We start from the raw sequence: 12721 nt of genomic DNA on the forward strand, positions 1-12721 counted from the left end.
CATGGCAGCTTTGTTAACATTGGTGTGTGTGAATGAGAAACAGTGTAAAGTGCTTTGTAGAACCACTAAAGTAAAAAAAGCACTATGTAAGTGCAGACCATTTAACTGACACAGGTGGACTCCAACTAATGTGGCTTCTGTTGACAGCTGATGCACCAGAACCAATTTTAAGGTTTCACTTAATGGGTGAATACTTATCTAATTTAATTTTATTTGTAAGTAATTTTGCAAACTATATTTACCCCCACACTCTTCAGTATCGCAGGATATTTTGTGTAGATTGACATATAATCCCAGTATTCTCAATTAAGCCCATTCCACCTATTCCTGCTTCACATAGCGTTCCCAGGATAGTTCCCTGAAGTCATCCTGATCCTAAAAAGGATAAAGCAGTTACTGAAAGTGAGAACTGAAAATGCATGTCATGTAGATTTATGACATCTAATCTGAGTAAAATCCATTTCATCTTGGAATTGAAATTGACCCATCATGAAATGTGTCATACTGTATGGGTATAAATTAGTGATAGAAGACAAATGACGCCCCCTAGTGACAAAATGAGAATCGATTAGCAGTTGTCCCATGTAGAATGAGATATATAAACAGAATGGTGCCTTGTGCGTTTGGACAGACACTCAGATGCAATAGCATTTTTTTTTTTAAACACACACTTACCAAATCTATTGCAGTTTTAAAAAATAGCAGTCCCTGTGTGACAACAGGAAGACAAATATTCATCTTAAACGAATACTGGCTCAGGGACCTATCAACCGGATAAGGGGCAGAAGTAAGAAGTGTTAGTACTGCTACCTGGCAGTGGTATGACATGATGAATACAGAACTCCAGATGCAGATCTCTAGAAGCCTCTACTGGTTGTGTTGTGTCTTCCTCATACCCAGCCAGGGAAAATAATACGGTTGCATCTGCTAGGAAGAGAGCAAGTGTGGCAGCAGGCCGAAAGGGAAGAGGAGAGGAAGCAAGAAGCAGTAAAGAGGGAAGAAGAAATAGAGAGAGCAGCCACAGCAAGACCAGAGAGATGTCTTGCTTTTTTTTTTTTTTGAAAAATAAAACTAAAAAACGTTTAAAATACTTTAAAATATAGAATTTATTTTGGAAATGAAATGAAAGTATAGGGTAGAACTGTTGAATACTTTTTTGAACGCCTAAGCTCGGTTGACTTCTTCAGGAGCACTTGGTGTCGCCTGTTCTGGAAATTGTCCGTTTTATTCAAACTCATTGAAGAAAACCTTCCTAGTATTCTGCCAATATACTGTACTGCTAGTTGTGCTGTACTGAAGTTGTTCCTGGATGAAAAGCACAGGAACTATCATGAGCTCTCTGACCCCCAATGCATTTTTAATTAGGTGTTTCTGTGGACATGCTACAGCACCTGTACAAACTGAACCTTGATGTACAAAGGAAATTAAAGATGCTGCCTGACCTGGTGCAAACAGTATTTGCAATTGTCAACAACAAAAATGGCAATAATTAAAAAAAAAATTAAATTAAAAATCCAGTGAAATGGGTGCTGCTGAGAGCCTTGCCAAGAACATGTGATGGCATGACTAATATGATCATTAACCTTTACTATTAAACCATATCTGATATACAGATGGGTGACAAATTAAAGGGGGAAACAACAACCAACATGTTAGGTAGAAAAAAAAACCCCATGTGTGTTAGTAAGATGTTAGGCCACCATGAGTATATTGTAGCTTCCACTGTACATGTTTTTGGAACTGTACTGGATTCATTACATTTCGCACCATTCTTGTAAATGATATTCCCTCAACTGGTGTGTTGATGTCAATTACGGTGAGCACTGTCTAACATCAACAACTCAAAAATCTCCCATGGGTATTAAATTGGATAGAGATCTGTTGACTGAAAGCCATAGCATATCATTTGCACAATTTTCTCAACAAAACAGTCAGTGAGCCCTGGTGCCCTGTGGATGCCCCCCCCCCCCCCAATCAGGATAGAAATGTTTCATCATAGGATAAAGGTAATCAGTTAGATTAATATTAATGACCCTACCTTACCCTACCCTACCCTACCCTACCTACCCTACCTACCATACCTTCCAATGACCCTACCCTCAGGTAGACCCAAACCATGCCAGGAAAATAATGTTAAATAGCATTACCTTTCATAATACATAACAGTACAGTTAAAAAAAAATAGAAGTAAGGAGTGATATTAAAATAAAGTGTAATCATCAGGAAGACTACAGCACTCTTTCAGGTGTTCCTGCAACAGACTGACACATGAAAGCACTAAATGTTGAATAAACAAACAATACAATAGCCTGGAGAAACGTTCAGTCCAGGTACATATTGCAGTCGGGTTTATCGTGATAAACTCAGATAAACTTATCTACACCACTGTCCAACAATAAGACATAATAACCTCAACATTTTGAATGTGAAAACAAATATTCTAAGTTCAGTACAAAAAGTGTTTACCCATTGAATGACAATATGCATAAGGACGAGATTAAATCAGATATCCAATAACGTAGGGTTCAACATGTTTAGTTGGATTTGCAGAATATTATACAGATAATGCAGGGTAAAACTGGCAAACCACACTAATACAGTGAACACAGCACACTGCTAAAACACAATTTTATAAACTCTTTCTGCTTCATTACCGCTTGTTGATCATTTTCAGCTTACTCATATTCAATATACTCATATTCACACTGTTTTTTAGATGCTGTACAAACAAAATAAAGGGTGGGACTTAAGAGAAGGCAGCCTGCTCAACCTCTCACGTATTTAACAACTTGCTGGTTGTTAGTGTGGTGTTGAATGAAACTCAGAATATAGGTTAAAGAATGGTGTAAACTGAATGGTCAGCTGGACTGGTGCTACAGATATCTCATATCCTACATTTCCTCAGGTCAACTATTACACCTTTAATTGCTTAGACTCCGTGGACCTTCAGATGCAGGCCAGAGGTAACGTATTCGGTAATCTTCTATATTCCTTGTTTGTGATCAGGTCTGCTATATGTAGTGCTCTGGTGAATTTGGATTTTTTTATTTTTTTTTAATTCCATGCTGATGATTAAAAACATTTCATTTTTATTACATTTAATTTGAATAAATTGAATAAACTAATTTCACATATGCAACTACTACATAGCTAATTTACCTCAAGTTTTAAAGTGGGTTGCTGCAGTATCAAATATTTATTACTATACTCACTAGCAACTTTATAAGGAACACCATAATAACACTGGGTATGACCCTTTTTTATCAGAACATCCTCTATACTTTATGGCATGGATTACATAAGGTGTTTTCCGTAAGGTGGAATCATTCCTTTGAGATTCTGATCCATCATCACTCATTGTCATGTTAATTGAACCAATTTGAGATTACTTTGTGTGACTGTGCATTATCATGCTGGAAGTAGGCATTATAAGATGGGTAAATTGTGGCCAAAAAAGATGGTCAGCAACAATTCTCTGCTGTGACATTCAAACAATGCTCAACTGGATTTTTTTTTCCAAATCTTCAATTGCCCAGTTTAGGTGTGTTCATGTAGCCTCAGATTCCTGTTCTTGGTTGACAGGAGTGGAACCTGATGTGGCCCTCTGTTGTTGTAGCATATCTGCCTCAAGCTTCATGTTGTGCTTTCTGAGATGCTTTTCTGCTCACCACATTTGTAAAGAGTGGTTATTTGAGTTACTGTAGACTTCGTCAGCTTCAACACGTCTGGCCAGTCTCCTCTGATCTCTGTAATCAACAAAGCATTTCTGCGGAACTGGCATTCACTGGATTTCTTTTTCTCTTTTTTGCATAATTCGGTGTAAATGCTAGAGACTTCACAGTTCTTGTGAAAATTCCCAGGGAGCAACTTTTTTTTTTTTTTTTTTCTGAAATACTGACATACTGTCTGGTACCAACAGCCATGCCACGGTCAAAGAGACCGAGACCTGAAATCACATTTTTTCCCCATCTGAAATTTGATGTGAACATTAACTGAAGCTCTGATCAGCATGCTATTATGGATTGTCCTGCGTCCACATGATTGGCTGATGGGATAATTGAATATTTGCAACGGTGTACATGTGGTCCTATTAATGTGGCCAGTGAGTGCATATGACTGAACTACAGAACTAATCTGATGAATATGATGGCATGAGTTTTCCTCCTGATTTTGGCACCAGTCTATGTTATTCTACACTACTTAATCTCTATTTGGAACTCTGCATCTTCCAGTAGGAGCTAACCAGTCCCTCAGAAAATCCAATATATTAACCATAAACATAAATAATTATACTACTACAATCTTATAATTATTATATATCAAAATTAGGTCTCATATATTAAGAATTTATTAAAGCTTATATATATATATATATATATATATATATATATATATATATATATATATATATATATATATATATATATATATACAGTGAGGGAAAAAAGTATTTGATCCCCTGCTGATTTTGTACGTTTGCCCACTGACAAAGAAATGATCAGTCTATAATTTTAATGGTAGTTGTATTTGAACAGTGAGAGACAGAATAACAACAAAAAAATCCAGAAAAACGCACGTCAAAAATTTTATAAATTAATTTGCATTTTAATGAGGGAAAAAAGTATTTGACCCCCTCTCGATCAGAAAGATTTCTGGCTCCCAGGTGTCTTTTATACAGGTGACGAGCTGAGATTAGGAGCACACTCTTAAAGGGAGTGCTCCTAATATCAGTTTGTTACCTGTATAAAAGACACCTGTCCACTGAAGCAATCAATCAATCAGATTCCAAACTCTCCACCATGGCCAAGACCAAAGAGCTCTCCAAGGATGTCAGGGACAAGACTGTAGACCTACACAAGTCTGGAATGGGCTACAAGACCAGTGCCAAGCAGCTTGGTGAGAAGGGGACAACAGTTGGTGCGATTATTCGCAAATGGAAGTAGCACAAAAGAACTGTCAATCTCCCTCGGCCTGGGGCTCCATGCAAGATCTCACCTCGTGGAGTTGCATTGATCATGAGAACAGGGAGGAATCAGCCCAGAACTACACGGGAGGATCTTGTCAATGATCTCAAGGCAGCTGGGACCATAGTCACCAAGAAAACAATTGGTAACACACTACGCCGTGAAGGACTGAAATCCTGCAGTGCGTGCAAGGTCCGCTGCTCAAGAAAGCACATATACATGCCCGTCTGAAGTTTGCCAATGAACATCTGAATGATTCAGAGGACAACTGGGTGAAAGTGTTGAGGTCAGCTGAGACCAAAATGGAGCTCTTTGGCATCAACTCAACTCACCGTGTTTGGAGGAGGAGGAATGCTGCCTATGACCCCTGGAACACCATCCCCACCGTCAAACATGGAGGTGGAAACATTATGCTTTGGGGTTTTTTTTTCTGCTAAGGGGACAGGGCAACTTCACCGCATCAAAGGGATGATGGACGGAGCCATGTACCGTCAAATCTTGGGTGAAAACCTCCTTCCCTCAGACAGGGCATTGAAAATGAGTCGTGGATGGGTATTCCAGCATGACAATGACCCAAAACACACGGCCAAGGCAACAAAGGAGTGGCTCAAGAAGAAGCACATTAAGGTCCTGGAGTGACCTAGGCAGTCTCCAGACCTAAATCCCATAGAAAATCTGTGGAGGGAGCTGAAGGTTCGAGTTGCCAAACGTCAGCCTCGAAACCTTAATGATTTGGAGAAGATCTGCAAAGAGGAGTGGGACAAAATCCCTCCTGAGATGTGTGCAAACCTGGTGGCCAACTACAAGAAACGTCTGACCTCTGTGATTGCCAACAAGTACTAAGTCATGTTTTGCAGAGGGGTCAAATACTTATTTCCCTCATTAAAATGCTAATCAATTTATAACATTTTTGACGTGCGTTTTTCTGGATTTTTTTGTTGTTATTCTGTCTCTCACTGTTCAAATAAATCTACCATTAAAGTTATAGAATGATTATTTCTTTGTCAGTGGGCAAACGTACAAAATCAGCAGGGGATCAAATACTTTTTTCCCTCACTGTATATATATATATATATATATATATATATATATATATATATATATATATATATATATATATAATGGATTAGACTGTTACTGTCATTAACATTCATAATTTAAAACAAATTCATAAGGTTTTTTTTTAAGTGTTACTGACCATCCTACATTTTCCATTAAAAGATGGAAAAATCATTTCAGTCAGCACTAGTTTTGTTCCAGCATCAGATTGAGACATGGGGGCACTAAATGCTGAATACACAAACAATACAGTGGCCACGAGAAATCTGCTCAGGAACATATTGCTGGTGGATAACGTGACAAATACTAATAAACTTATCTATATCAACAGCCAACAATAAGACATAATAAACGCAATGTTTTGAATCTGAAAAGAGCAAATATCCTTAGGTTGGTACAAAAAGACAAAGTGTCAGCCCATTCAATGACAATACGCTTTTTCATAAGGACAAGATTTAATCAGTTCTCCAATAATGGAGTTTCCAAACTGGTCAACTAACAAGTGTATTATGAGATCTAGAGTAACACTTTTTTTTTGTTCTTTCTGAAATTCCAGTGATTAAAGCCAGGACTCAGCACTGGAACTGAGGAGGTCCACATGAATGGAACTATGAAGATCTGCTTGGAGGTTACTCTGAACGGATCAAATCAAACAGTCATCCCTCAAAAGGAAGAGTTTTTGCATGGACCTTACATCGCAGCTGAAGTAATGATATCCATTCTGTCTGCATTTGGAAATCTACTGGTTTGCATTGCAGTGGGATGCAACAAGAAGCTCCGAACAGTCACCAACTACTTCTTGGTCTCTTTGGCAGCAGCTGATTTCTTTGTAGGCACACTGGCCATTCCCTTTGCTATTATGACAGACCTGGGTCTCCCCCTTAATAATCTATACCTGTGCGCTACTATTGTGTACATGCTTATCACATTAACCCAGAGCTCTGTCTTCAGCTTGCTAGCAATAGCCATTGAGCGCTATGTGGCAATCCTGTTGCCGTTCCACTACCAGAGGCTCTTGAAGCCAAGGAATGCTCGGCTAGTCATACTGCTAACCTGGTTTCTCGCTTTCCTTTTGAGCTCAATGCCGCTGCTAAACTTTCAGAACCGATCCAGTCAGATTAACTACTGCTTCTTTGCCTGTGTGGTGGACATGGCCTTCATGGTGTACTTCAACTTCTTTGGCTGTGTTCTGATTCCTCTGCTGGCAATGTTTTTCATTTATGCTCACATCTTCATAACCGTGAGGAGGCAGGTGAGGCGCATTGCAGCATTACACAGTGCATTAGAAGTGCAACCTAGGCAAAATTCAGCCATGCGACGTGAAGCAAAGAAGGCCACCTCAATTTTCCTGCTTATCTTCCTTTTTGTGCTGTGCTGGATGCCAATTCACATTCTGAATTGCTTGCAGCAGTTCTGTCCACAGTGCATAGTGCCATTGCCTCTTATTTTGACAGCAATCATTCTTTCCCATGCCAATTCGGCCATTAACCCTCTGCTCTATACCTATAGGATGAAATCCTTCCGTCAGGCATTCAAAGGCATGTTTATTTGTTGTCGAGTTACTCCTCCACTCTCTGATACTACTGAAAGTAACGGGACTTAAAGAAAAGTGAAATAATGTGAGCATCTGCAACAGTGTTCTCACTAAGAAACTACTTATAATGAGAACTATTTTTCTATTTACTTTTTTTAAAATTCATTTACATGTGATACATTTACATGTGGTTCATATTCATGTGATTCATTTACATGTGATTCATTTACACGTGGTTCATATTCACGTGATTCATTTACATGTGATTCATTTACATGTGATTCATTTTCACGTGATTCATTTACATGTGATTCATTTTCATGTGATTCATTTACTGATTTGCTTCTCTTTAAATCCAGTTTTAGACTGTGCTATTACAAAGGTCTTTCCAGATTATTACTTGCCACACTGTATGAGATAACCCCAATAAAATTGCCTGAATTCTATAATATAATTTGTTCACCATGTTAGGTTTAAATCCTCTAAAAACAGATTCGCAATTGAATAACATTACTCTGCTCCAGTTCACATCCTTCAAAGCATTGGCATGTTTTGTTTACTTTCACAATTGCGACTGCTGTATTTTAGCTAATTCTTGAGTTTTACCTCAAAGTACTCGGTATACAAAAGCATACACATCTTACTTAGAAATTTTATGTTGTGTGTTTTAGTGTCAACAATAACTTTTATTCAAAAGTATGTAAGTATAAATATTTGAGATCTAACTGAATATGAATACATTATAAAGATTGAACAGATAATGTGTCCTAAATGAATACAGATACAGTTTTCTGGAGTGGAGATTTTACTTTCCTGTATTGTGTGCTAAATCATGCTCACGTATGAAACTTGTGGGACAAGGAAAGATCATGTGAATTAACGTGAATGCACAGTGGTTCATACTAACTGCCCGCCAGGGTCTAAATTATACCACTAGTTTATGTTTATTTGCTTATATTTTGGGAAATATAACCAATGTAATTCCTTAGAAAATGTTGTGGAGCCAAGATGCCTAGCTCAAACCTGACAATGGCCCTGTACACAAGTAAATGAAAAAAAAAGTTAGTAGAAAATGAAGATATATTACACAGCTAAAACACAGAGGAAAACGTCTGGGTTACACACGTAAGTTTGCGTGAACTACACGCTGTGGGAAGCACTCTCGCGCGTGACCAGAGTTGGAGGGGGTGTGACATCATGCCTATGCTGTGATCAGGTGTCATGTTAATTAAGCGTGTCGCGTGATTTAAAAACAGATTTCATAATAATAATAATAATAATAATAATAATAAATTATATATGCAAATAATAATTCCCTCCTCCTCGACCCCCCCGCAGCACGTCAACATCGGTGTGCGTGTGTTTTATCCTAATAATTAGCGTGTGACGATGCGTGTGTAGTGCAAAGGAATATGGACATATTTCTTAAAAGAAACGCTTCAGATGCTTCTGGACCATCAACTTCTTCCTCACGGAGCTAAAGCCTTGTTTATACTTCCGCCTGACTCCGCAGCGCGAACCTCCACTGACTGCGCGCGCACCTCCCCAAACGGACGAGGCATTTATGCTCGCCGCGCTCGCCGTTGTAATATTCTTTGAAGCGAAAGGGGGCGACTCTGAGTAATCGTCCTATAAACCAACAGGAAGTAGCTGAGAGAAGTAGTTTGTCGGAACAACCATAGCGACGCTTACAAACATGGCGTCTCGTGTGGAGTTGCTGAATGCTGAGGAGGAATTGCTGTGTTTGTTTTCAGTACACTTCACCAAAACCCACGGTATGAAAAAATAGAGCGAAGAATCCTATAAAACCCAGTAAAATATATCTGTAAATATGAGAACATGTATAAAACTAAATTGAAGAACCTCGATTTTTATTTTGTATTTTGATATTTGTATTTTGATTTTGCATTTTGTAAATGTTAGCAATTACTGTAGACGTAAGCAAAAAGTGGGAGCTTCCTACAAATGGAACTTGTTACATTTACAAAATCAGGTGATTATGTTCGCCCATCAGTGCGAATGTCTCTCTATTTATAAAGACAAAAGAATGGGGTTTAATCACTCTCTGAAGGTGTAGTGTAGTGACTGTGTTTATTTGAAGACACTGATGAATGAAATCATGATGCACCAGCAAAAAACTTTCAGCTTTGGCTTTATTCTTTCAACTGTATGTACAAAGCAAATCCAAATGACTATTTTTAAAAACCTTTCCATGAATTTTGTGCCATCTGGCCATCTCTATGGTCCCGCATGGATGGATCATAGAGGTACTTGTATAATCGTACCTTTCGGCAAGAGTTGCCTCGAAGTCATTCATTTCCAGATGCCGTTACAAAAAATGGCATGCAAACTGCCACGTGGAATGAGGCCTCGCGCACTCAACATGCTCGACCGCCCATTCCGCGATTAAGTCATTTTTGCCGCACGCTCCCTCACGCTATTGCGGACACGGCGAGTTTAAACCAGGCTTAACGCTGTCCAGCGTTAATGTTTGTGTAGGGTGCCACAAATTATCAGACTGGCGTGACTGAAAAAAGGTTGGGAAATGCTGACAGAGTATATATAGAGTGTTGATTTTATATATTAGAGTTGTTTCACAATGGGAAATAGTACTAGTCAGTAGTTTCCAATTGTGAAATGACTCTATAAATATATAGATTCAGCACTCAATATACAGTATATATATTCCATGTGGCACATGGAGATTACATAGAGTCCAGCATTTGAAGCAAACCTGTATTTATTAGTTAGATGGTTTAAAAAAAATAAAAAAAACCTTCATTCCTATAGTTATGAAGTTAATGAATGTTCTGTAGAATGTTCAATTTTAGATTATTACTTCAAGGGTTTGTAGATGTATAATATATAATAATCATTTTTATTATAAAATTAAGGATGAGGATTATCATTGGGAGGCTTGGTAAATCATTGTAAGCATACAAAATTAAATTATTTAATGTAAAACATTATTTAGTGTCATTTAAACAATTAAACAGTACATTTTGTAGACAGAACTAAATCCATCAATTACTCAATAAACAATTTCATAGAGACACATTCTAACCATTTTTGATTGTCAGTAATTCTACAAGAGTTTTTGCATTCATATATAACCAGTGAGTAGTACTGAATGTTAAATAGTGAGACTGCAGTAGGTACCACATGTTTAGGACTTTTGTGTCTTACACCTTCACATCCCATGGTGTATACGTTCCCAGCTCCGAAGGAGGACACTGAAACAAAATAAACATGCATCATATATTGGTAGAATATTGTTTAATATTATGAAATACAGTGCCCTCCACTAATAATTGCATCCTTGGTAAATATGAGCAAAGAAGGCTGTGAAAATTTGTCTTTATTGTTTAACATTTTGATCTTTTGTTCAAAAAATTCACACAAATACTCTGCTCTAACATAACACAGGTGTGTAAAAAATGTCTTTTAAATATAGGTGTGCAACAATTATTGGCACACCTATGAATTCATATGAGAAAAATATATTTGAAGTATATTAATATTGATATTTTAAACATTTTTAGTACACCTGGGTGACTAGGAACAGGAAATTGTTCAACCATGACTTCTTGTTTCACAGGGGCATAAATATGAGGTAACACATATGCCAAATTCTCTTAGTCATTCATGACAATGGGTAAGCGCAAGGAATATAGCTGTGGTGTGCGGAAAAAGGTTGTTGAGCTTCACAAAATGGGAAGTGGCTATAAGAAAATAAGCATTGAAAATGCCCATTTCCACCATCAGGGCAATAATTAAGAAGTCCCAGTCAGGGAGTCATGTGGTGGCAAGCTGGGAAATGGCGGCACACTAGAGTATAGCTACGGGTACCCACCGTTAAATAGATTTAATATATATTTACTTCACAAATTGAATCAAACTTATGCAGATAACTTTGTTTTTCACAAAAAGTGATCAACAGACCACAGGATGACCTCTTCCAAGCAACCAATTTGAGGGGTACAGACGTGCCTTAAAACAACAAGCCCTGAATCTAACAACCCACTGTCGCCAGAGTCACGTATTCAAAACCCGAACATGAAAGAGCTGTTTGCTAAAATTTGTAAAATGAATGCTGCTCTGCAAGGGGTGGTGAGTGATGTGATTATGATTAAGGCAACCACTACAGAACTTAAAGATGCAATTAGACTTAATGAAGCCGAAAATCGAATCTCGCACATGGAAGATGTATCTAAACTAGAGGTGCACCGATACTAAATTTCTCAGCCGATACCGATAACCAATACTTCTGCCTTCTTTTAATTTAATGATAATTAAATAATCCATATAATAAAATAGGGAAAAAACCTCTGTTTTGGGGACAGTGATTTAGAAGTGGTATACGTGCTCTAAAGGCTTTTATCAAATAACAATTTATTATGAAAATTTCATTTAGAAAGCTGGGATAATTTTTGGAAATATTTACAGATTCGAAATTGTTTGAAGGCATCAGTTTGCATGGGGCAAGAAAATAATGTTTTAGAAGAGTTCTGCATATTACCAAGGCCTGTCCAGAAGGCATCTACTTTTTTATCAAAGGTGTATAAGGATTGATGACAGGAATTGTGAAAACCTGAGACTGATTTGGCAAAGAGACCTTAATAGTGACATAGATAAGGATACTTGGAATAGAGTTTTATCCAACAATGGGAGGTATATAAAGGAAGCTAGAGGTAAATTTATTCAGTATAAGGTTTTACACAGGTATTATTACACGCCGGTTCGGCTTTATAAAATGGGTAGTGTGAAAAATAATAAATGCTGGAAATGAAACAAGAAACTGGAACGTATTTTCATGCTTTCTGAGAATGTACAAAGATTCGGCCTTTTAGGGAAATTATTTTGAAACATCTTGGGAGAAGGTTGGGATATGACCTTCCACTTTCACCAAGGGTGTGTCTTTTAGGGGATAAAACTGAGATTTTTCAGATTCAAAACAAAGACTTCTCCCTTCTTACTGTAGGTATAGTTACTGCAATGCGATAGATACTTAGATAATGGAAAGACACACGGAGTGTGGCTTGAATCAATGATTGAAAGTGCCTCGTGTGAAAAAATGTTGGCAAAACTGAATGGAAATCACATGCATATAGACATTTGGGAGAATTTTCTTAAGACTGTCACATTTTTGTAAATATTTGATTAT

General features: G+C 37.6%; 2 protein-coding genes across 4 annotated transcripts in view; one reads left to right on the forward strand and one right to left on the reverse strand.

The window, feature by feature from the left end:
* Positions 1-6621: 6621 nt before the first annotated feature.
* On the forward strand, positions 6622-7626 carry LOC108269571 (adenosine receptor A2a). Its single transcript, XM_047157430.1, has one exon. The coding sequence runs from the start codon at positions 6622-6624 to the stop codon at positions 7624-7626; it is 1005 nt and encodes a 334-aa protein (XP_047013386.1).
* A 2066-nt stretch (positions 7627-9692) lies between these two features.
* xdh (xanthine dehydrogenase) overlaps positions 9693-12721 on the reverse strand; it is a 28180-nt gene continuing 25151 nt past the window's right edge. For all 3 annotated transcript variants that reach the window (XM_047157530.2, XM_017475915.3, XM_047157531.2), the window contains one exon: positions 9693-10790. In XM_047157530.2, coding sequence (XP_047013486.1) covers positions 10740-10790 — 51 coding nt within the window. In that variant the 3' untranslated portion in view covers positions 9693-10739. The remainder of the gene's footprint in view (positions 10791-12721) is intronic.

Source organism: Ictalurus punctatus, chromosome 9 (assembly GCF_001660625.3).
Source record: "Ictalurus punctatus breed USDA103 chromosome 9, Coco_2.0, whole genome shotgun sequence".
NCBI classification, from domain to species: Eukaryota; Metazoa; Chordata; class Actinopteri; order Siluriformes; family Ictaluridae; genus Ictalurus; species Ictalurus punctatus.

Coding starts and splice junctions, on each gene's coding strand:
- LOC108269571 (XM_047157430.1), top strand. CDS start 6,622: ATGAATGGAACTATGAAGATCTGCTTGGAGGTTACTCTGAACGGATCA.